The sequence below is a fragment of the Castor canadensis genome, chromosome 15 (assembly GCF_047511655.1).
Source record: "Castor canadensis chromosome 15, mCasCan1.hap1v2, whole genome shotgun sequence".
NCBI lineage: Eukaryota > Metazoa > Chordata > Mammalia > Rodentia > Castoridae > Castor > Castor canadensis.
The window spans coordinates 82,223,582-82,248,373 of NC_133400.1; the positions used below are offsets into that span (position 1 = coordinate 82,223,582).

The 24,792-nt window shown below is 41.9% G+C and overlaps 1 protein-coding gene across 12 annotated transcripts in view; it reads left to right on the forward strand.

The window, feature by feature from the left end:
- Frmd4a (FERM domain containing 4A) overlaps nt 1–24,792 on the forward strand; it is a 601,438-nt gene that overhangs the window by 482,842 nt on the left and 93,804 nt on the right. For all 12 annotated transcript variants that reach the window (XM_074056623.1, XM_074056622.1, XM_074056621.1 and 9 more), the window contains 3 exons: nt 947–1,031; nt 13,911–13,967; nt 15,042–15,064. In XM_074056623.1, the coding sequence (XP_073912724.1) occupies nt 947–1,031; nt 13,911–13,967; nt 15,042–15,064 (165 nt within the window). The remainder of the gene's footprint in view (nt 1–946; nt 1,032–13,910; nt 13,968–15,041; nt 15,065–24,792) is intronic.

Sequence of the window (24,792 nt, forward strand, 5' to 3'; positions counted from 1 at the left end):
ACACTGTGCTGGAAGAACCATGCTAGACCTCACCGTCCCCACCCTCCGCCCCTCATGGCCCATCGGTTTCCTTGAGCCAAGAAGTTAGTGCCTCCCTGTTCTAATCCGAGGGGTGTAACTCCACCAAGAAGTCCTCCCTTCCAATACACTGCATTTCAATCACTCCCTCATCCAAGTTTCCCGTCACAGGCTGATCCCTAGACAGTACAAGCACAGTACCTGATTAAAGAATTCAATAAACTCTGAAGTTGATGCGGAAAGGTGGATTTAATATAAACTTAAATAACGTCAGCATGGCTCATCTTGAAAAGACTCCATAGGCTCCATCTGGGTAGGAATTCAACTCTCATTTGGCTTAATATGCATTCGTATTATAGTGTTGAGAACACTTGCCACAGCTCTCTGGATGTGCTGAAATTAAGTCACAATTCACCACCCCCAGGAACGCACAAGAGAGAAATGTGACTGCCCCTGCCCCGACTCTTCAATTAAGCAGAAGGAATTATCCTAAAAAAAAAAAAAAAATCAACTCAACGGGCTGGCAGAGTGGCTCAAGTGGTAGGCGCATGCCTAGCAAGCATGAGGTCCTGAGTTCAAGCCCCAGTAACAACGATTAGGACAAAAAAGTAGTGCAATGAAAACAAGTAACATGAAAAGATGGAAAGCAGGTCCGGGAAAAGAAAGTGGATGGTCAGCTCAGCGTCTGTTCCTCCAGGTGCATGCAGAACCTCTTCTCTGACTCTGGGGATGTTCTCAGGCATGGCAGACCTAACCTGCTGTAAACGTGCACGGAAAACCTGTTTGCCCTCAAAAAAGAACCATAGAAAAATGATTGGTGACACCTGCTTTGGGTGTTCGAGCCCTTATCTCCAATCTCGCAGCTCCAGGGAAGAGCTGGCAGTGGGAGTGACATCACTGAGGCTCATGGGTGCGTCTTCTCTTTCAGGTTCTACATAGAAAGCATCTCCTACCTGAAGGACAACGCTACCATTGAGCTCTTCTTCCTGAATGCCAAGTCATGCATCTACAAGGTAGGGACAGTTCTCCAACTGTTCGGTTTCCCATGAGAAATGGAAAATGCCACCGGGAGCTGGAAATACCAAGTTGTTGCCCCTAAGGTAATTTTATTGACCGGGAGAGGCAATTTATAAATTAGTTACTATAAACACGTGAAACAAAAGCCATCTGCTAAACACACGACTCCTTCTGTCCTGGCTCCCTGGAGGTGTTGCTTACCCTGATGTTAAAGGTCTTTTTGTCAGCTGAGACACGGGGAAACAGAATGCACGTGACAACTGAGACGGTTCTCCAAAGTGTGAATGAATTTGTAACCAAATTCATGTGTACCTGACCATTTTTGATGGTCTCGTGGCATCTCTCAAAGGGAAGCTGTTGGTACTTTAGGTGACATGATTCTTTTCCTTTTTTATTATAATAAAACACACACATTGACCTTCATAACCTTGTTTTGGAGGGGTCACTCTGATAGACCTCTACCACTGATACCCATCCTAACCCATCATAACCGTTTTTATGTGTACAGTTCAGTAACTTTAAGTACACTCACATTGTCATACAGTCATCATCTTCATCTATCCCCAGATTCCTTTTGTCTTGTAAAAACCAAAACTCTGTACCCATCAAACATCAGCTCCCCATTCTTCTCCCTGCTCCCCAAGCCCTTGGAAACCCCTATTCTGCTTTCTCTCTGTGTGAATGTGACTACTCCAGGGACCTCGGATAAATGGAATTATACAATATTTGTCCTTTTGCATCTGGTTTATTTTTTGCCTAGCTTAAGCCCTTAAAGTTCATCCATTGGTAGCTTGTGTCAGAATTTACCTCATTTTTAGGGTTGAATAACATTTCAGTCATCCATCAAAGGACACTTGAGTTACTTTCAACGCCTGGCTATTGTGAATATTGTTGTGATGGATGTGGACATATGAATATCTCTCCACCTTTTTTTAGTTCTTATATCCCTAGAAATGGAATTGCTTGACTACATTTTTTTTCTTGGAAGTACAGAGAATTGAACTCAGAGCCTTGTACTTGCTAGGCAAGCACTCCGTCACTTGAGCCACACCCCCAGTCCTTTTGCTTTTCATTTGTTTTTCAGATAGAGTCTTGCACTAACTTTGCCAAGCTGGTGTGTAACTGTGTTTCTCCTGTTTTCACCTCCCAAGTATCTGGTATTATAGACATGAAGCACCACACCTGGCCAATTTTTCATTTTTTGAGTACAGCAGTGCTGGCTGTACCACATTGCATTTCCATCCACATCCACATCCTGTCAACACTTGTTAGTTTCTGTTTCTTTTTTTTTAAGAATAGCCATCCTAATGGGTGATATTTCACTGTGCGTTTGGTTTGCATTTTCCTGATGACTGGTGATATTAAACATCTTTTCACATGCTTTTGGCCATTTATACATTGGACATTTAGAGAAATGTCTTCTCAAGACACAATCTTCATAGAGTGGGACAACCCTGGTGTGGTACCCAGTTCTCCCAAATGCTGATGGTGCACACACCCCCTCTTTGGGGAGAGGGCTTATAGAATACCACCTAAGTGGAGAACTACTAATGGGAGAACATATTTAAACCCTAAAGCCTTTCCATTGACTGCCCCAACATGCACATTGTCTTTGTTTGTTTTCCATTGCTATAACAAATGACCTGAGACTAGGTGAAACTTATAAAGTAAATTATTTAACTTACTGTTCTGGATATTCAAGACCATGGAGCCAGCATCTGCTAAGCTCTGGTGAGGGGCTCATGGCAGATGGTCTCATAGTGGTGGGAGTATGTGAGAGAGGTGAGTGCTGTGTACAGAAAAAGCCAGTCACCAAGGGTGGTCTTGGTAATGACCCATTTTTGTAAGCATCGCTACAGTGAGACCCAACCCACTTTGCAGGACCAGCACTAATCGATTCATGAGAATGGAGACCCCCATGACCTAATTCCTTTCCAGTTGGTCCCACCTCTAAAAGGTACCACCACACTGGGGACCAAGCATCCGGTACGTGTACCTTTGGGTTACAAATCACATCCAACCACCACACACACTGTGTCATGATGAGTCTTCATCACGTCTCCTTACTCACTCATGAACAGTAGCAGAGTAACAAGTCAAATCACAAAGCCTGGGTGACGAACAGGGAGCTGAGTGCTGTATGTGCATTGTCTGACTGAATCTTCACACCTCTCCCATGAGGAAGAAGAGGCATGGGACTTTCACATGTTAATGAATGGCAGAGCCAATCAGCTGGAGGGGACAGCCTGACACCCATCACAGCTCAGCCAGGACTGTGCAATGCCCCAAATAGCAGACTGTCCTTGCACTTTGGTAAAGTGGTAATGGGGTGTATTCGGAGGATTCCCAGGAGATATCACAGCCTGTGTTTTTGTCTTTAACTAAACTCAGGTTTGGGAGATTGCAACCACACGCAAACTTTAAAACACAAGAGTTGAAGTGGCCTCAGCCCTCGCTTTCCCTTTGGGACGTACTTCAGCACATGCATTGAGTGAATTAGTTCCACCACGTCCAAACATTCAGAATGATGGCAGGCTTGGGAGAGTTCAAGTTCAATTCTATGGAAAAATCTCACTTAGTGGCAGTTGCTGAGCTGGAACTTACACTGGGCTCAAACCCAGAGCACTAAGATGATACTATTTTGGGGGGTTGGATTTTTGCTGAACGGAGGGAAAAGACACTTAACTGTAGTTCCAGGTACTTACAAATTCCTTCCTCGCTCTACGCCCCAATTTTCTCATTATAAAGTTGAAATAATAATACTATCCAGTGGAAATAATAATACTACCCAGATATTTCACAGATTATAGGAGCACCCAATAGGCTTTTAAATGCAAGCACTTTGAAAAAGTTAAGAAATGAAAAGTGAATACTGTCCACCAGGTGGCAGGCGTGAGCTAAAGCAAACGTCTGGAAAGTCATTGGACCCATGGTATCCCTCAGAGTTGGCCAGTAAAAGTTGCCCCAAATCATGCTTGCTACAAACATGTGCATAAAGAGAGAGGAAACGGTTTCTCACCTGGAGTTGTTCAGTTCCACTGTTCCCAGACACTGAGTTGAAGCTGAAGATCATGCACTTCAAGGACTCTGGGATTTATGGAAAAAATTTTTTAAAGGAGACTGAATCAGCCAGGCATGTTGGCTCACATGTATACCACCAGCTGCTTGGGAAATAGAAATCCAGAGGATTGAGGTTTGAGGCCAGCCCAGGCAAAATGTTAGTGAGACCCCAATCTCCACATCAACAAAAGCAGTAGGAGGATCGTGGTTCAGGATAGCCCTGGCAAAAAAGCCAAAAAAATAACCAAAAGCCAAAAAAAGTGCTGGGGGTATAGTTCAAGCAGTATAGCACTTGCCTAGCCAACACAAGGCCCTGAGTTCAAATCCCAATACTGCCAAAAAGGGGGAGGGGAGACTAATTCCTCAGAAGTAAATATTATAGATTTCCCAAATGGAGGTGGCATGTCACATTCAAAGTCCAAGTGCCCTCAGCATCAGCCTGCCTGTCGAACAGGGACTGGGAAACATCATTCCAGAACCCTACCACTTGAGCTTGGTTATGTAAGTGACCACAAATGGCCAACGATGGCTTCTGTAAAAGTGCATGTAGGAGACAAGGTCACCTGTCTCCCTCAGGGGTCAGAAATAATGCTTCATTTGCATACACTAACAGAGTTTACATAAAGTTTTGGGCATGTCTTCATCTTTGGGCCACCTAACTTCTGAGTGAAGTAGATCAGGAATTACTAACTTTCCAGAGAAAGATGGCGTTCAGAAGAACTGGAAGTGGCTGGACAAGCCATGTACCCTGTTCTCCACAGTCATAAACATACAAAGATGATAGGAGACCAGGTAGCCGGGCAGTAGGAGTTTAGCTTTTGCTGGGACAGACAAGGGTTCTCATCCCAGCTCTGCCACATCGTAAATACACTAAATGTAACACCTTCCACAGCGTCTCTAAGCTTCATCTTGCTCTTTGGTTGAGCAAGGGTATAGCAAGACTCCACCCACAGCTCTTGGGAGGCCGCTGAGACAAAGCACGGGAAGTACTTAGCACTGGGCTAGGCACTTGGGTTCAGACCCATATTGTTCCTCGTGGCTGTGATTTTCTTTGTGCCACCCACACAGCCCCTTGGTGCTTCTGAGGTCTTGGAGAGCCCAGAAGGCAGGGTGCCTGATAACTGTCACCACCCCATGTGCTGTGACCCCAGGCTTTGATTTACCCAGGGTTCAACACCAGCTCCCTCCCTGTTTCTCGGGGAGTGATTCCTACAGTGTATTAGAGTCTGAGTTGTTCAGGTAAATCCAACTGCTAACTCCTGCTTCCTTGAAGAACTATTTCATTCACATTTTTAAGTATTTATTATGATCAATACTTTATCAGGGGCTGGGATGCAGCTTAGTGGGAGAGTCCTTACTGAGAAAGGTCCTCAGTTCCACCCCCAACATCACCATTTCTTTTTAAAGTTTTATTCTTTTTCAAAATCATACATGACATAGTTTGAAAGTCAAATGGTTTTAAGGGGCTGATTATGAAAATGGGTTCACTTCCCACATAGCCAAGTCTACCACTTTCAACAGTATTACCTGTTTCTCCTTTATTAGCCTCCATTTCTAAATAAATGACACAGTTATTCTTTGTTTTGGTCATATTAGATTTATTGAATTTCTTCTTTAAAAACAAAACAAAACAAAAAACCAAAAACTGATCTTGCTATGTAGTCCAGACTGACACTGAACTCTTAATCCTCCTGCCTCAGCTTCCCAAGTGCAGGGATTACAGTGTTTGCCACCATGCCTGGCATTTGAATTCCTTTTCAGATATATGAGGATTAGAGGCCTGGTTCAACCACCCAAACCTTCCCTTACATTTTCTCAATGGGTTAGTAACATAATTCTGGGTGAAAGCCCTAGTCAGCAACATGACACTATTCTGACTAATCAAATCGTTTCCTACGGTGGTGGTGATTCCTTTTTTAGACAACCAGTTCTTTTTGCTAGAGGAATTACCTTGCTTTTAATTGCTCAGTTTCTTTGTATCCTACAAAGCTCCTACACGTTCCCAAGGGTACTTCCATGTTTACTTCCAATGCAGTGGTAATCCATCAATTCTCTCCCTGGTTTGATTTTGGTTCCTGCTGCTGCTTTGATTTTCCTAGGACCTCTCTCTCTTGGAACCCTCTGCCATTCTGTTCCAACATGAACTTGGCCACCCTTCTTCACAGCTCTTGCCCTGGGAAGCCCTTTCCCTAACTGGGCCTTTCCCCTCCCTGGTCTGTACTGGGTCTTCTACCTCCTGGATCCCATTTTCCTGAGTTTTTGTCGTTTGTTTGTTTTATGCCATTGTTTTGGTGGAGAACATCCTCCAGTTAATCAAGTTGTCTGTATCCTTCCTTCAGCTCTGATTAATAGTTGACTGGCTATAGAAATATAGAATGAAGACTTCCCTCAGAATATCAAGAGTTGTTCTGGAAAGTTCACTGTCCTGTCAACTGTATGTGGCTCCTTCCTGCCCCCAACAGTGGGATCTTTTAGGGTCTCCTCTGTATTCCTTTCAACCTGAAATTTCAGGAACATGCCTATTGTGGTCTTTGTAAATACAATTTGCTGGGTGTTTGAAGGGCTCTGTCATCTGGAGACTTGTATTCTTTTTCTTCTGAGGACGTTTGTATTGTTTCCTAAGTTTCTTCTCCCCTGTTGGCCCTGTTCTTTCTTTCTGGACCTGTTGTGAATCAGATGCTGGACACAACCTCCTGCCTTCATACCAATTTTCACAAATCTGTCTGTTTTGGTTCTTCAAAACAGGTTCTCACTATGTAGCCCAAGCTGACCTTGAACTTGACAACCTCCTGCCTCTGTCTGGCTATTGCTGGGATTACAGACTGTGATATCACACCTGGCTTCATCTCTGTCTTTTTATTGCACTTTCTGGGAGATTTTGTCAGCATTCTCTAATACAGACTTTTTCAACTTTTTTTAATATCTAAGAGATCTATATAGTTCATTTCTAGAGAGGTGAAAAAGAAAGTCCCTCCCTTTCCTTTTTTCCTGCTGTCATACAAGCACATGCACTAAATCTGCATCAGTCTAATGAAGCACTAAGGACAAGGGTTCTGTAATTTGAGGTTAATGTTTACATTGGTTCCTCTGTCCTGTGGGACTGGATTCTGGCTTCATTTCTCCCACCTACAGATGAGATGACACCATGTGTCTGTTCATTAACAAAGCCCTTTGAAGATCTCCAATAAAAACCACGTCTTTCAACAGCAACAAGAGTGATAGCATTTAGAACTAAGTGGCCAATGTTGCCCAAGAATAATTACTTAAACTCCAATCACATAGGAAGCTTCCAGACCAAGATCTGGAAGGAACTCGCACAGCAGGGATTTTATGCTTTTTCTTCTCTGTCAGGATTTGCTCTCACTGAATGCATGTGGGCACCCACCTTGGTGATCTGCCAGGAAACATGCAAATCCTTGCTATCTTGGATCCAAAAGTAGTCAATTAAAACCAATTTCCTGAGCATTCGCTTTGTGCTAGTACAGTGATAAGTCACAGGAGGTGGTCATAAAATTCCACTCAGAAAAATGCCCTTGCCACTCTTTCTCCAGCCCAAGGAAGCATATTGCAGTCCATCTCCAGAAGGCAACACCATGGGTCTTGTTGCTTTGGTTGTCATTGTTGCACAAGATAAGCATTGAGATCAAGCATAATTTAAATGTGATCATAGTGTGGGCTGTCTACAGCAGCCAGCAGAAGTCCCAGTGTCCCCAAATGGCATGCACTGTGGACCACAGGACAAACATGACGTGACTTGACTGTTGAAAATCTGGGAAAGGGCCAAGGAAGCATTGTGCAAGTTCACAGCGATGTTATCCTATGCCCCATCCCCATGTGCCTGGGGCCAGCCCCACGTAGATATTATGTGTTCTGCAGTGAGGAACTGGGTACACAGTCATAAGAAGGGAGACAGCAAGTGCTGCTGTATACGAGCATTGTGGCCCAATTTGATGATATATGCCATATTAGCCAGGATCCTCCAGAAAAACAGAACGAAATAGAGAGAGATACACATAAAGACATTTACACGAAGTTGACTCAGGGGACTGAGAAGGCTGATATACCATCTGCAAGCTGGAGGCCCCGCCACACTGGGGTGTTCCAGTCCATGCTTAGAGGCCTGAGAACCAGATAAGCTAATGTTGTAAATCTCAGGCCAGGGGTGGGAGAAGATGGGATGAGATGTCCCAGCTCAAAAAATAAAGGATGAGGGGGCTGGATATGTTTGCTCATGCCTGTAATCCCACTTACTTGGGAGGTGAACATTGAGAGAATAGCAGTTGGAGGCCAATGCAGGCAAAAAGTTAGCAAGAGTTCCATCTCAATGAAAAAGATGGGCATGGTGGTATTTGCCTGTCACCCCAGCTACACAGGGAGCATAAGTAGAAAGATCACAGTTCTAACCAGGCCCTGGGAGGATGGGGAACATAAGACTCTATATGAAAAATAACTAAAGCAAAATGGGCTGGGGGTGTGGCTCAAGTGGTAGAGAACCAGTGCAGCAAGTTCAAGTTCAAGGCCCTGAGTCCAAACCCCAGTACCACCAAAAATTTTTTAAAAAGTGAAGGATGAAAAATAAGGGGGAAAACTCCTTTCTCTTCCACCAGTTGTTCTATTCAGACCCTTAAGAGATTGTGTGATGTTCCCTTGCATTACACCCAAGTGTTAATGTCATCCAAAAATACCCTCACAGACACATCCAGAAATGCTTAATCTGGGTACCCCATAGCCAGGCAAGGTGTCAGTTAAAATTAAACAATACATGCATGGTGACCAAAACGCACATACACAATGCGTTCTCTCTCTCTCTCTCTCATGCTGGGTTTCCTATATACTAGGCAAGTGCTCTGTTACTGAGCTCCAGCCCCAGCCCCTGCCCATCTCTCTCTTTTAAAAAAAAATCTTACTAAAGATCCCTATAGGCCAGGCACTGGGGTGACTCACGCCTATAATACTAGCTACTCAGGAGGAGGCAAAGATCAGGAGGCTCACAGTTCAAAGTCAGCCCCAGGCAAATAGTGTGTGAGACCCTATCTTGAAAAAAACCTGTCACAAAAGAAAGAGCCAGTGGAGTGGCTCAAGCAGTAAGAGCACCTGCCTAGCAAGTATGAGGCCCTGAGTTCAAAATCCATGCCACCAGGAAAAAAAAGATTCCTGTAAATACAAAGACATGCCGAAGGGAACTATGGGGCTCAGATTATCTTTAGATTCCATGGTTGGAGATAAACAATAGACAGGACATTCCTTCTGTGCTTTTCCTTTCCAAGTCCCCTTCACATTCATGTCTCGCCAAACCCAGTAAAACAGTTGGGAAAAACATTCTCCCCATTTAACCATGAGGAAAATGAAACCCAAGGGGTCTGATGACTGCTTGGATGTCCCTGAGCTGTTGGGAGGTTGAGAATAGAACCTAGAGTTTGGAGGAGAGAGTAGAAATGATCTTTAGGAGGATGGCCAGACAGGATAAGCTAGCTTCAGGTGTTTTGTGGGTAAGAATAAAGGTGGTAACTGCGGGTGAGGATTCCTTAGGAAAGCCCATGAAGCATCCCTACAAGCGGTTCTGATGGACTTTGTGTAAGTCATCCTCACTGGCATCTTCTCAACCTCCCCTGAAACTGATAATCATAGTTCATATCATTAGCTCATTCATCTTACATGAAAGCTGGAATTTCTATAAATTTCTTTTGGCAGTACCAGAGTTTGAACTCAGGGTCTCAAGCTTGCTAGGCAGGCATTCTACCACTTTAACCATGCCCCCAGCCCTTTCTGCTTTAGTTATTTTTCAGATAGCATCATGCTTGCCCAGGCCAGCTTCACACCACAATCTCCCTATCTCCTCCTGAGTAGCTGGGATTACAGCCATGTACCACCACACCTCGCCCTTGAAATTGGTATAATTCTTGACCACAGAGGAATGCTTTCCATTCCTCTGTGTTTTACACTCTTGGTGGAGTGTAAAGACCATCAGCAAAATCTTCCAAGCCTGGGATCAGGGAGACTTCCTCCAGTGATGGAGAAACATCCATAACAGCTGCCAGGTGGGGGTCTCCTGAGACTATTCATTGAGAACATGTAGAGACCCTCTGATGGAAATCTTCCTGAGAACATTTTTTACCACTATACAGCCAACAAATGTCTTCAGCCTCTTCCTTCAGCTGCTTCATCCCCTGGGATGATCCATCCTGAGCAGAGGAAGTGGAACATCCTCCCCCTGCCACCCTGCTCAGAGCACACACGCCCACCCCTGCAGATGGTCACATTCCCTCATCCCATACCATTTTCAAAAATCAAAGAAAGTGGCACAGATTATCCAGTAGTAAGGAAAACAGATGCCCAAAGCACACACCAAATGGATCCCAATAACCAAGAGACACTGTATTCCCTCTGCCAGCATCTCCCTTTTCCTGGGGCGTCTCAATATAAGATTACCACATGCTCTTCACCACCCCAGACACCCAGGCAAGATTCTAGCAGAGCGGAACCTCTCCCCTGATAGCCCTGAGAGAACTGGGGCCTTCCATCCCAAGCCCAAGATTGAGTATGCCCAGAGGAATGTCACCCCGCCAGCCTCTGTAGATGACCAGATGGAAGCCACCCATAGATCTTCCTTGAGGAGTCTCCTCCCACCCCTCCTACTTAACCCATTTTGTCCTCCATCAAGTGAAAGCCCAGTGCCCCTGGGGAGCAGGGCATTTTGCACACACTTTTTGCTGTCTCCTTCAGTTTATTTTCTCTGCTTGAGCAGAAACACATGAAAAAAGCCACCTCTGGATTGCCAGGCAGCACATTTCTGACAGGAAGATCTCTGGAAACTTCTAGTAACTCCTCTTTGGGGAACTGAGCTTTTCAGGTTTTGAAGTACAATGGGAAATTTGTGGCATGGGCAGAAAGTCTAGGACTTTATTCCATGGCAGCAAAATCTCAAAGATAAAATCACTTGGGAGAGAAAGATGTGAAAGGGGGGATGTGTTGATAATTATAATAAAATAATAACAATAAAAGGAGAGAATGCCCTGTGAATGAAAGGTCTCTGAGAATTCAACAAAGTCCGCTAGAATATGATAAAATCTTTTCTTAACAATTAGTAGCATATCTTCTGGCCAGTCCTAGATCAATTCTTGGACACACTCTTTAGATCTCTGTGTTGACCCCTCTGAGGACATCCAGTGAGTTGGTTCTTGAACTTGATCAAATTAAATAGGAATGGTAAGAAGTAATAATGTAGCTCTTACCTATCATGCCTTCAAGTGCATGCAATATCTGGGGCATTTTGCTCTTTATTCCTTTTCTCTCTTCCTGGACACATTTTGACTCTCACTCTTTACAATGTCTTCACTGGGAGATGGTCAAGGTTAAAGAAGGTAAAATGTCACCCCAGTCAAGGTGCTAGTGTCCACTTACCCTGAGGACAACTATGACGGGAGAGAGCCTGCATAAACCAGGTTGGGCATTTAATGGTGCAGAAGTTTTACTGTGAATAATAGTACAGTGTGGTTAATATTCACCAACAGAACACCCTGGAACTACATAATGGGTTGTGCAGAATGGAAGACTTCCTCCTTTTCCCTCATCCCTGCTCCCCGCCACACCCACAAGTTAAAGACATTTTCATTCAGCAGAAGACTCAAATGGTGAACTAAATGCTATGCCCACACTTTCTGCTGGTTGGCTTTGAGCTGCACGGGACATAACCTCCTAACGGATGTTAACCATTAGCCCGTCCTTGGCCAGTAAATGTTTGAGCAGTGCACACACCAGTATGATTACAAGTACCCTGAGCTCGTTAGGAAGCTGATCGGTGGGAAAGGAAACGGACATCAGGAAGGTAGAAGTGATCTGTTGTGCAAACCTTGGGCAGTTTCTGTTGAATCATTTGCGCACTGTTCAATGATTTACATTCTGGTGGGACCCAGTAATCCCACACTGCAATTCTAAACATTCTTTCCCATCCCACCCTGACAGTCCATATCAATTACAGAGGCTGTAAAGCCCTCGTGGCTGGTTAAACTTAAAGAATTATTGGCTCCCATTCTTCCATATGCTTGTTCCTTTTCTCAGGCCACACTTCTGAGGTGGCTCAGTAGCAAATATTCCAGCTTTGAAATTCCCAAGCCTGAAAGACCTTAAGGATATCCCTTCTTCAAAAGATACAATTACCTGAATGCATAGTCTTGAATTACAGAGACTACAATTATTTTGGACTCCCTCAAAATAATTAGAAAAGTTCATAAATCAAAATTTGGTTTATAGTTCAAGTAACACATAATTAAAAGTAACCCTCTAAGCTAAATTTAGTTATAGATATTGTTCTGAGAATATGTTGGCTGAGACTGAGTCCTTATTGATTGGGGGAATGAGTCCTAAGGACAGTCATGTACTAGACAAGTAGTTGGGGACTGTTTCCTGCCCCATAATTGCCATTAAAGCCCTGTGACTTTGTGCAAGTCCCTTCATGTTTTTGAATTTCTGTTGTCAATAAAAGCATTGGGCTGGCTAGCTGATCTCTAAATTTCTCCTAGATCTAGCTCTCATCTGGTCACTCAATAGACGATGTAGTGCTAGTAGGGAAAGAAAAATGAAGACTCACTTAATCTTGACAACAGAACTATGGCATCTGTTAATTTGTTTATTATCACGGAATGCTGATGCATCCAGGTTTCCCTTTGTCTTTAACATATGAGCTCTTATAACAAGACAGTGTCACGCACTTAAAAGTTTATTGAGAGGGTTTTTAACACACATACACAGAGAGTTTTGGAGTGAGGGACATATCTATAACCTTCATTGTGATGATGGTGTCATTAGATGTGTACGTCAGTCCAAACTCATCAAACATACACGTTAAATACAGGTAATTTTTATACATTTCAATTGATACTTAAATAAACTGTCTTTAAAACGTAGGAACTACAAGCATGTTCACTTACCAACATACACATATTCTGATGAATGTGCTATCGTACAAACGTCATACGGTGAATTTTACGAATGATGATGCTATGACATCACGAGGTAATACAATCCCATGGGTTCATCATTGTAAATGCAGTCTGCCATTGGTCAAAACATCCCTATATGCATCCTGAAAATTTTTACATTGTATTTTTTTTTCAAAAACCGAGGAGAAATTCGTATTCTTTTAAGATCATGACAGTAGATCAAAATGAAGAATTTGCTGGAGGAATTAATAGAGCAGAAATGTGTCTAAACTTAACCCCATCATTACGCTGACCAACAGAACCTTTTGCAATGATAGAAATGTTCTATATCTGTACTGGCAAGATGATAGCCAACAGCTACATTGAACTATGAGCACATGAAAGAAATGTGTCTCGTATAGCTGAAGAATTGTATTTCTAATTTTCTCTAATTTTGATTTTAACCTAGCATCTTAATCCCATTAAAACATTACTTTCAATAAAGCCTTGCTATGAGTTCTGACATAGAATTTACAATGAAAATGCAATTGACTGTGAATTACTCTTATTCCAGTGATTAATAAGATGAACGAGTTTGTAAAAAGCTGGGAATGGCACACCCTTCAATGTCTCAACAAGGTTTAAAGACGAATCCTTTAAGTGACACACAGGCCAGAAGCACTGGTGCCTGCTGCTTAAAAGATGTGCAAAGGGTGACAGGGAGTGTTAGGAACCAAATAATTCAGAGCAATGGTCTCAGGGAGCAGAGATATTCCATGAGTATTTGAGATTCTGGAGAACTCCCCAGAAAAGACCAGGTCTCTTTTCAGAGAGCTGTTATGAAGAGGTCATTGTTAGAACACTAAACGTACCTTGCTTGTTGATTTTCCCTTTCAGGAGCTGATTGATGTTGACAGTGAGGTGGTATTTGAATTAGCTTCCTATATTTTACAGGTAAGTTGCTCTACACAAAAAAAAAAAAAAAAAGGAAACAAGACTCACCAGGCACAGGCAGTGGCCATAACCACTTTGTCTTCCTAACTTTCTCTAGCGTCCAGCTGGAAGGAGTTATTGGGAACACTGATACCATGACTATAAATAAGATTTTCTAGTACTCCAAAATTTTATGACAGTATATCACTATAAAGTAGAGTTGTGAGATTAAGCTGAAATCATTCAGTGACCCCATTTTCTTTGAGGTTGGTATCTTTTTTGCTCTAGGAAAAACTAAGTGAATAGCTAGAATGAATTACCAAATAATCATTTCATGCCCCTAAACACAAAGAAAAAATCTTCAGCTTGTGTTGTGTGTGTGTATGTGTGTGTGTGTCTCTCTCTTTGTGTATGTGTGTGTGTGTGTGTGAGAGAGAGAGAGAGAGAGAGAGAGAGAGATCTTCCAGAGTATTGGCTGTAATGATGATAAGGTGAGTTGAAATTGCATCATGAAGCTGGTCCTTCAACACACAACTCTGTGTGGACAGTGTTATGCCAGATTAAGTGAAGTTTCCACAGCCCCTGCCTCTACCTGGAGAGTCTTTGGTATAATAGGGAAAGAGCCACAAAACAAAACAAAAAGTGGTATAAGAAATAAATAGTTCTAGCCAGGCACAGTGGTGCATCTCTATAATCCCAGCAACTCGAGAGGCTGAGGCAGCAGGACAGCTTGAGAGCAGGAGTTTGAGATCAGCCTGGGCAACACAGGAAGATTCCTGCTCAAAAAAAGTGGGGGGGTGGGAAAGAGAATGGAACAGAATGAGAAAAAGGGACAGTTATATCTGAGCACACATCAGATACTTCAGATTCAGAAACTCTAATCTTAAACAAGTTAGGCCAAGGCCTAGAGTAGAAACTTACTTATCACTCTCTTTGGATATAATTTTCTAAACTTTAACTTTGTGTTCCTTCTGAATGTATTCCTATAACAAATAGGGTGAGAGCAGGGGGAGGCTCTTACCTCACTGAGCAGAATGTCATGATCTAGCATATATATGAAAGTCCAACACTGATGCTGAATTTTTTCTTCCACAGGAAGCAAAAGGAGATTTTTCTAGGTAAGTTTACAAAAGTGGTGAAATATTCTGTTGTTTTTCTGTATTCTGTATTCTGTTGCTTTTCTGTTAACAGAAATTATCCTGTCTGTCCTTTGTGGGGGACAATTTATTCATGTATATGATGAGATCCAGCTGTCAGCTTGTCAGTGAAAACAAGACAGAGAAAACATATAGCAGAGACAACATTCTATATGGAATGAAAATCCTACAGGTCACTAAAAAACTGAACTCAGAGCCCAAAGCCACACATGCACATTGCTTTCAGATTTGATGGGTTGGCCAAGTGTCTCCATGAAGCCTGGAATCACTCCTGTGCTGTGACTATGGGTACAGATATAGCCTGGCAGCCCTAATTAGTATGTGGACCTCTTTTTTTTTTTTTTTTTTTATCTCAATTTAGTTCCTGATCCTCAAGGGAAAGAACTCTGTCCTACAGGGAGAGGTGTTTCATGCAAGTGTTACAACATAGACATTCCACTTCTCCTTTCCTTCCTTCTTAAGATGTTGTGTTGGAGAAAACATAAACAGATTTAATTACTGGGAACAGCTTTAGTAACCCTACAAACTTCAGCCTTGCCATTCATTCGTTAAGCACTGCCCATTGAGAAATATGGCTGCGATCATCCACAATCCCACACCAGAACCTTCAGTTGTAGACATCCCCAGTAGAACCATCTACTCAAAGACACATGCTTTGCCAGGGGTTTTGTTCTACCAAACTTCTCTAAGAAAAGGCCGAGATAGCCCATGCTTTAGAATCAAAGTCTTTAGGCAAAAGGAGAGACCCACATGCACAGGAAAGTGAAGTGTTAAGGCTTGGCTTGGCCCATCAGTAGGATGGAGGAAAAATGGTAGAAAAAAGAAACATAAATCATACTTCTACACTATCAAGAAATACATATGTTTTGCCCTGCTTCAAAGGATTTGATCACTAAAGGCAACATAACCAAGCTTGGGGTACACAATGTAGGTCAGGTAGTTCCACAAAGGTAAAATATTATGTTAAAATCTAAAACAAGGGTTGGCAAACTTTTTCTGTAAAGAACCAAAGAGTCAATAGCTTGGGTTTTGCAGACCACCATCTGTTGCACTCAATTCTTCCTAAAGCAAAAAGGAGCCTCAGATGATAGGTAAACTGATGATCATGGTTGTGTTTCAATAAGACTTTATTTAGGGACATGAGAATTTTGAATATTAATATAAATTTTCATGTTTCATGAAATCTTCTCCCCCTCATCCTGCTCTTCTCTTCTTTCTTCTCTTCTTCTTCCTTCTTCCTCTCCCTCTTCCTCTTCCTCTTCTTCTCTATCTTCTCCAGTTAAAAATGTAAAATCCATTCTTAATTCTCAGGCCATACAAAAACAAGAGGATGGCTAGATTTGGCCTGTGGGTTGTAGTTTGTTGACCCCTTATCTAAAATAGAATACCTTTGGCTCAGTTTGAATATTTGTACAAGGAGACCTCCAGGTCCCTCTTATTTAGGTTTCCCAAGTCCTGCATAGAAAGAAGAGATAGTCAAATTTTGAGTAGATAATGACTATGAAGAGCTAGAGACCTTGAACATGGTAGGTGGCCAATTGCCATTTACTGAATTTGTTCAATGAAACGTTTTGGGGTTATACAAACTATAATTTCTAACAATTTTTCCATTTGTTGCTATCTTATGAACTTAATTTGGTACTGGAATTTGGGGTCTCGATAAGTACAAACCCATCTACTTAAAAGATTTCTAGGGTCCTGTGAAAATGGTTTGAAAACCACAAACCCAGTGAATTCCATTGTCTCATCTACTTACTCTCAAGATACTTTTTCGTTCGCCAGCTCTGAACCCTGCTGTAAATATTATTTATTTTTGAGAGTGTCCTGACAGGATGGAATGTGAACCAGGAACAACCTCCTCTGGCCCCATAGATCATGGGAATCAGGCCACACGGACTGCCAGGGAGGAGGAAGTACAGGCCTGGCCCCAGCAGTCATTGGTGGCCCCCTTGTGAGCTGGTGGAATGCCAGTATGTTGGCTAGGTTCAGAGAAACAAAGGGTCTTGGTTGAGCTCCATTTGTCAGAGAGCTGTCTGGCAGTTTGTAAATGTAGCTGTCTGGGGAGAGAAATAGCTGTCAAAGGAAGGAAAGGTCAGACACCTTATCCAAAGGTCAGTTTATCTCATCACAGAAAACCTGCCCCATTGATGGCAGAGGCAATCTGTCACAAGGGAGTCCCTAACACACACCCGTTTTCTGGAGCAGGTCCACGGTTAGTCAAACTCTTCAGAGGTGCTGAGAAATTAGTGTGCTTGAGTGATCAGGAGTTTTGGAATAAGGGAAGTTAATTTTAAGTTCCTTGTGTGTGCCTCTTCCCATCTACTTCTGGGAAGATCCCCAAAGCATGGAAATTGACCAATTTGCTTTGGTGGTTGAACATTAGGCATTTTAGACGTCCCATTCTTATAACTTAGTTTTTACAGAAAGTGAGCTTTGCTAATAGTCACTAATGCATGACAACCATCCTTAGTGGTATGTAACTGAATGGCTTTGAAACATGGTCTATAAATGTAAAATGCCAGCTTAGAAATACAGAGCCTTGGAGGAGGCTTTTAAAACCTGTGTAACACAGGGTCCAGGGTTTAATTCTAAGATTTTCTAGAATCTAGATGATCAGATAGCCTTTGACATCAATGACCACACTCAAAAGGCACAGTAACTCTTCAGAGCCCAAGGGGTCTTAAATCTGTAACTTCCTAAAAGGTTATTTTGCCCAGGGAGCTATTATTTATATACTTACATTTCAGGGACTATGTGCAGGTTATACATATGTGGAATGAGTATTAAAAATCTGCAAATTATTTGAGCCATTTCCTTGAAGCACAGTTGAAAAAAAAAAGCGGTTATTTTTACAAATGAGAGAAGTCAAAAGTGCTGACATGCTTTATGAGAAAGAGAACGATATAACGACAAATCAGAACTGTAACCTCTTTCTCATGAAGCTTTCTGGCTTTTGTCTTTCTTCTTTTGGACTCTCATTTTGCTCAGCAGATCCCCGAAGGCTTATTCTTATGTAACTCTCTTTTTTGCAGTTAATAGAAATGTTCACTTCCTTGTCTTTTGAACTTGACAATGAATGTTGGGTTTAGCATTGCTGAAAGCAAGTGACTGAGGTATAGACAGATAAGTAGTATTATCGTGATAGGAAGAAGTACATGTTCAAATTATGACCGATGGTGGACAAATTGGTACAATATCATTAAAGGGTCAGGAAATAGTCTTATCTAAAAATAATGTTTTCTCACTTGTATTATTTTCTGTATCACAGCATGGGTAATCTTGTTTCATTTCCTGGCATACATACATGTAAAAAGGAGAAAAATGTCATGTCTGTCAACATTCAGGAAATCAGTACAGTTGGCATTTCTTTTTAAAAACAATTGAATGGCCTCAGAGGTGTCGGTCAAGGTAGCAAGGAGCAGAATATTAGATGGAGAGAGGCCAACGCTGTCAAAAACAAAGCTTCTCATTGGATAATTGCCATTGAACGAACATTAGTCAACCAGCAGACGCTGCCTGTGATTTATACAAGCGTTATTTGTCACACATGTTGTGTTTTGAGTGCTCAGCAATGACTTTTTCATTTTAAAACTTTTTTAAATGAGGCTTTTGTAGAAGAATGTTTTCTTCTTTACCAAGGTCAATGCAGAGAACACCATTTAATCAGCTGACAAGACATCCAAGCTTTCTAGTGATGTTCTAATTTAATTTGATAGAAGACTCTATTAAGGAGGCAGTAGGTACAAGAACTTGATTGTGGGTGGGTGGGGTTTCCTAAGGGGAAGTTAGCTGAAAATCCTATTGACAAATCTCCTCACCCTACTCTTGTGTATCATCTCACTTGTCACCTTCTGTCAGCCCTTCTGTTCTTTCTGAGAATGTGACACAAATTTAAAATCATAATATCTTTAAGCAATTTTGCAGAAATGAAATGACTTTAAGTTGCTTTCTGCTGAACATGACAAATCACAAATGCTCAAATCAGACCTTTGATATAGACAATCATCCATCCATTAATGGACCAATAAAAAATCTGTTATGTAGAATTTTTTGTTAACAAGATTTATTGAAACCAGGGCAGCAGAGTTCTGTGGCTCTGGGCTGTCTGCTGGGACCTGGAAGTACCTTTGTGACAGAGGACAGAGGTGCTGATGCTGGTCATTAGAACAGGACTCTCCCAGCATGAAATTCATAAGGCTAGTCAGCCAGCAACACCTGAGAGACTGGTATTAAGGAAATTCCATGTGAAGGTCCACGAGCCACACTCTGCCTACCTGGTAACTCTTTGTTCAACAGGATCTATCACAACATCAAAGGTTGACAGGAGAGATGACAAGAGGCACCCTGTGTCTGCAGGCTCCCCATTCCAAAGAAACATAGCCACCAAAGGAGAAGTGTGGTTTTGACTGAATACCTTGGGGTTACTATAAATGACACATCTGTACAAAATTAAATGCTAGTCCACAGGAGAGAATATTAGCTTATCAATGTTTAGTGGCCCATGAGAAATCTGACTGTGTCTGATTTCTATAGGATTCTAATTCTGTTTCTTTATATAAAAAAAGGTCTTGCTTTTAGAAATACAGAAATGCATTATGCATTCGATAGAAATAAATGCAGTCCTTCATTAACAAGGAAAATTGACTTTCATCTCCATTTCAGAGGGGGAGCTTGGAGTAGTTATTTGTTCCAAAAAATTCCCATTATCTTTAAGACACTGTATGTTCTGAGATCCCCAGGAGAGCAAGTAGAGCAAAAAGCATTTAGAACTTTTAATATTTTATCTTTTGTAGACCATGGGGCTGTGCAGTCACTAATCTGGAGAGAAAGAAAGTTTTGTGGCCAAAACAAAAATGCCCTTGTGATTTTTTTTTTCTTTTCTTGAAGTCTGGTGGGTCTTTTTAAAAGGACATTTGTGAATGAATGTAAACTAATGTTGGCTCCCCATCTCTGAAAATTCCAGGTTGGGAAGTCTTTTTGGTCAGCCAGAGGATGCTTTCCTAAGTTAAGCAAGAATTTTAGAAAATCAACAGGAAAAGGAGACAAAAAGCTAGTTTTCCTTGTAAAAGACTTTTTTGAGTAATGTAAACATTTGTATCAATTGCTAACTTTAAAAAGATGACAGTTATTTTCTTGCCCAGCGGACAGATCGTGTGGATTTGTGAACAGCAATCCACAAATCACAACTCCTCATGTACTAATGTCATTACTTTGTACCTACACAGTGGTTTTATAGTACGAGCTCAGCTAAGCAAACTCGGCGGTGGGGGGGGAGGTTGTTTATTGGTTTTGTTTTGTTTTTTCTTTTTGGCAGTACTGGGGGTTGAAGTTAGGGCCTCCCGCTTGCTAGGTAGGCACTCTACCACTTGAGAAAGGGCTAGTCCACCAGCACTTTTTACATTGGTTATTTTTGAGGTAGGGTCTTGCTTTTTGCCCTGGCCAGCTTGGAGCCTAATCCTCCTCTTTATGCTTCCCTGCATAGCTGGGATGGCAGGTGCAAGACACCACACCCAGCCATTGGTTGAGATGGGGTGTTGTGAAATTCCCCCTTCCCCTGGCCTGGAACTGATATGCTCCCTATCTGTGCCAACCAAGTAGCTAGGCTCACAGGCTTGAGCCATCAGGCCTAGGCATAAGCTTAGTTTTAAGTCATTGTTAGAACTTTGGGTCATTTAAGGTCCAGTTTCCTACAATTGTCTAATTGCCTTTCGAAAGAAAATAACTGTTGCTATCACATGGTAAGAGAAACAGATTTGTGAGACTGTTTAAATAATTAGTGAAAAGATATTCTGACAGTTATGTTGGGAATAGTAACATTTAGAATACAACTTGGAAGGAAAGCATTCTACCCTTTGAACCACACCTCCAGGGCCAGATTACAACTGGGTAACCTGACAGTGTCTATCATACCTAAACCTATAAATTTCCCTACTGGCAACTTCCTAGGAAAAATGTCATTTGCAAAACTGGAAACACACCTATTATCCCAAAGAAGACTTTTTATGAGAAGAATTGAAATTCATATAATTCTCACATGTTCATTTATTTTTAAAAGAAGGAAAAGAAAGAGGGGTATGTGGAGTTTTCCCATGATGTAGCAATGACCTTGAGGGCCCTCAGAACCTCAGGAGCACCTGGAATCTTTCCTGTTATTAAGCGCTTTTGAAAGTAACAGAATCTGAAAGATTGAAGCAAATCGTTCAAGTGGGAAAATTATAAGTTGTTTCTAAAAGCTTTGTTTTGTGCACAAAAGTTCATTTGACTGAGCTTTTGAGTGTAATTCACATTTTTGAACCTTAAAGTATTTGGGTAGGGTTTTTTGCAGGATTTTTTTGAATATCTGATGATATTTGTCAGATCCTATGGGAACTGTTGAGTTATAAAATAAGGAGGAAATTTCCTATTATGACAGCTCGTCTCTCTTGTGAGGCATTTACCTAATTTTAGACTCATATTTTGACTGAACTCTGTGAATAGAAAAAAGGCTCATGGTTATGACACCATGTCAGGTTTCCAGAGCTGAGGTTCCCAAATTAAAGGGTGACATTGTAAAAAAAAAAAAAATGAATCAGTTGTTTCTTCTTGTGCTGTCTGACTAAAACTATTTGCCTTTCAATCATAGACGTAAACATTTTTTAACTTGTTTTGAATTTTACACATTTCCTTTAAACAGGGAAAAATCAGTATCACTAATCAAGAAAGAAATCTGTACTTACATAATTAAACAATTAGCATCGGAAACGAAGACCTTAATTCATAAGTGTGTCTGTAACTTTGCCCTTCTGTACAATTGGTAAATTGGTGTGGCATACTCATCCAGGACACATGCCCAGAGTCAAGACTTTCATGCTGGAAAAATCTCTGAGGGTCCCCAGGTGCTTCCTTTGTCTGAAGATGTCAGATGCAATGGTGGAAGTTCCAATGCACACGGGTACTGTCCCACAGTGGAAGATCCCTGTGACATCTCCCAAGCCATGAGTTCATGCAGCTTTTCCTGCACATCTGGGGAAAAGCAAGTGATAGGAGGAAATGGGAAAGTATTCCCATTATTCTTGTTATAACCTCAACATTCCCTTGATTTAGAAAAAAGAAGGAAGTAGGGACATGGAGGAAGGAAAAAGAGAGTGTTTCCTGCATCCTTTTTAAAGATCAGCAGGGAACAATAATCTGTGGCTCCCCTCAGAGTTCCACTCAGAGCTGTCTAGGTTTTGTATGACTGAATAAAGGAATACAGAGCCATGATGCATATATGAAACTTTAGGGTCTCAATGCTTCTGAATTCAATTTTCTTAGGTTTGAGACAGTGATTCAGAATGGTCCTTACCACTCTGGCAGGGGCTGGGGCAGAGCTCCAATGACACTCAGTAGCACTCCTACACCTAGAGCATGGGTGCTCACACCCAGGTGAAAGAGATACAGGTCAAACACAGCCTTGAATAAAAATGGTAGGTTTGGACCCCATGTGGTGGTGCATGCCTGTAATCCCAGTTACTTTAAAGGTGGACTTGGGAAGATCCAAGGCTGGCCCAGGCAAAAGTATGAGGCCCTATCTGAAGCTTTAGACCATAACCAAAGCAAAAAGGGACAGGATATAACTAGAGTGGTGGAGCCCTTGCCTAATGTGCATAGGATGCTGAGTACCAAAAAAAAAAAGATTTACCAAAAAATGGGTTAAGAAATGTTTGTTTCCTGGAGATTTTTGAAATTGTGGGTAAGGGTTTGAGAGCCTGGAATACTCTTTATTTAAGAACTGCCTTTTCCTATAGAACCTTACCTTCATGGTATGTCCATAAAATAGGGAGGCGTTAGTCCACTGCTAGCATGATGTCATAACGTCACCATTTCTGAGTTTCGGATTATTCCCTTATGTTACATAGACTAGCATAACTTTCTAGATTTAGTGCTCTGTGACTTTTGTAGCAGGGCAAATCAAACAAGTGGTTTCAGGAAGAATTCTTCCACACTAAGCTTGCTCTATTGGCTGCAGGTTTCTCCTACAAATTATGGGCATCTCATTTGACCCAAGGGGAAGCTCCTGAAAAAGTTATTTCCTAGTGTTTTAAAGGAAAACCCATTGTGGATTTTGCAAATCATTTTCTCCAGCATCATTTTAACCTTCTTCACTTTATGCTTTCCCCCACCCTGTGAAAAACTATAACTACCTAAGGTATTTGAGTGAAATACGACTAATATTAAAAATAAAAACACTTGCCGGTGTGGTGGTGCACATAACAGTAACCCCCGCTACCCAGAAGGCAGAGGGAGGAGGATGGAGAGCCTCACGCAGGTAGCAAGACCTTATCTCAAAAATAAAATACAAACAAAAGTGCTGGTCGTGGCTCAAGTGTAGAGTGCTTGCCTAGCATGTGTGAGGCCTGGCATGAGTGAGTACCAAAAAAACCCAAAAAATTCCCAGTACCGAAAAAAAAAAAAAAAAGACTTGAATATTATTGTCAGGTCAGCAACTGGTTCAGTAGAGCCTTTTTGTGTGTTTTTCTAAAAATAGGATATGGATATGATCACAATGAACTGTTTTAGGTATGCTCTAAGTTGGCACTTACCAGGTTCACTGAACTCTGGGGAGAATGCCAGAGAGACAATCAATGAGAAAGGAAGCTATGGAGTTTGGCTGGAGTGACAGGGCTGGACACTTCTAAATCATTGCAGAAAGGCAAATAGAACGCTTCTACTCCCTGGTCCTTTGGGAAGGATTAGGAGCTGTGGATCCCTTCCAGAATTAATGGATGTGGACAAGCTTCATGCCCTTGTGATTGCTTGTTGTGTTTTTCTGTGCAACTTTGCCCTGGAGGAGAATGGGAGAATCCTGCAAGTTTCAGCAAGGAAGTGAGGCCTGTGGCTGTCACCAGGGGAGCTTGTTTGCCAACAAATGAGTGGTTGGCAGGTAAAATGATCCCTTCCTCCCTCCGTCCTATCTGTCCCCAAATACACTTTAGGTGTGATGGTGGGGTAAACCCAAACCTCAAGTGTCAGCTCCTTTATGAATTGCTTTTCTCACAGTTTTTAACCACTAAGAATGTATCCAGTAAAAGTGCCTTTTGATATTTAAGGCAGCATCCTAGGTACCAGTGAACCCACAAATCAAATCCCTGTGCTTGGGGAACTCACAGAAACCCGTTATTCTAGGCTCTCAAGTGTTTGACCAGCTGGATGAGTGCTTAAGCTGTGCCTTACTGGTATGCAGGTAGACATACAGTTGAAGTTCCCTAAGCACCAGGACCTTACTGATTTGAACCTTCCAGTGGCTGTCCCTTTTCCTCCAAGCCTCTCCTCCCTTTTCAGCCACATTGTCCCTTTCATAGCAGCCACTTGAATTGATTGCTTCCCATTCAAGATACATGGCCTCCTGGACTTTGCTGTGTTCCTCCAAGGAGAAAACTGATTGATTTCCCTGTGTTTTTCTTCACGTGCCCAGATACCAAAGGGGGCCTTTCTTTGCTCTGAATTTTCAAATTTGTTTGAAGTAATATGATTGAACACTGCCCATATGCTCAGTTGTCTTTGTATGTGTGCCTCTCACCTCCCCAGCTAAACTGAGAGTGTTTTGGATAAGGACTACGTCCCCATCACTTTGGAGCCCTGACAGTACTTTCCATTTAACAAGATGGACTCCGTAAATACTTTGGCCTTAGCAACTATGAAGCCATAAGTCTTTTCCTTGCCACTTAGAT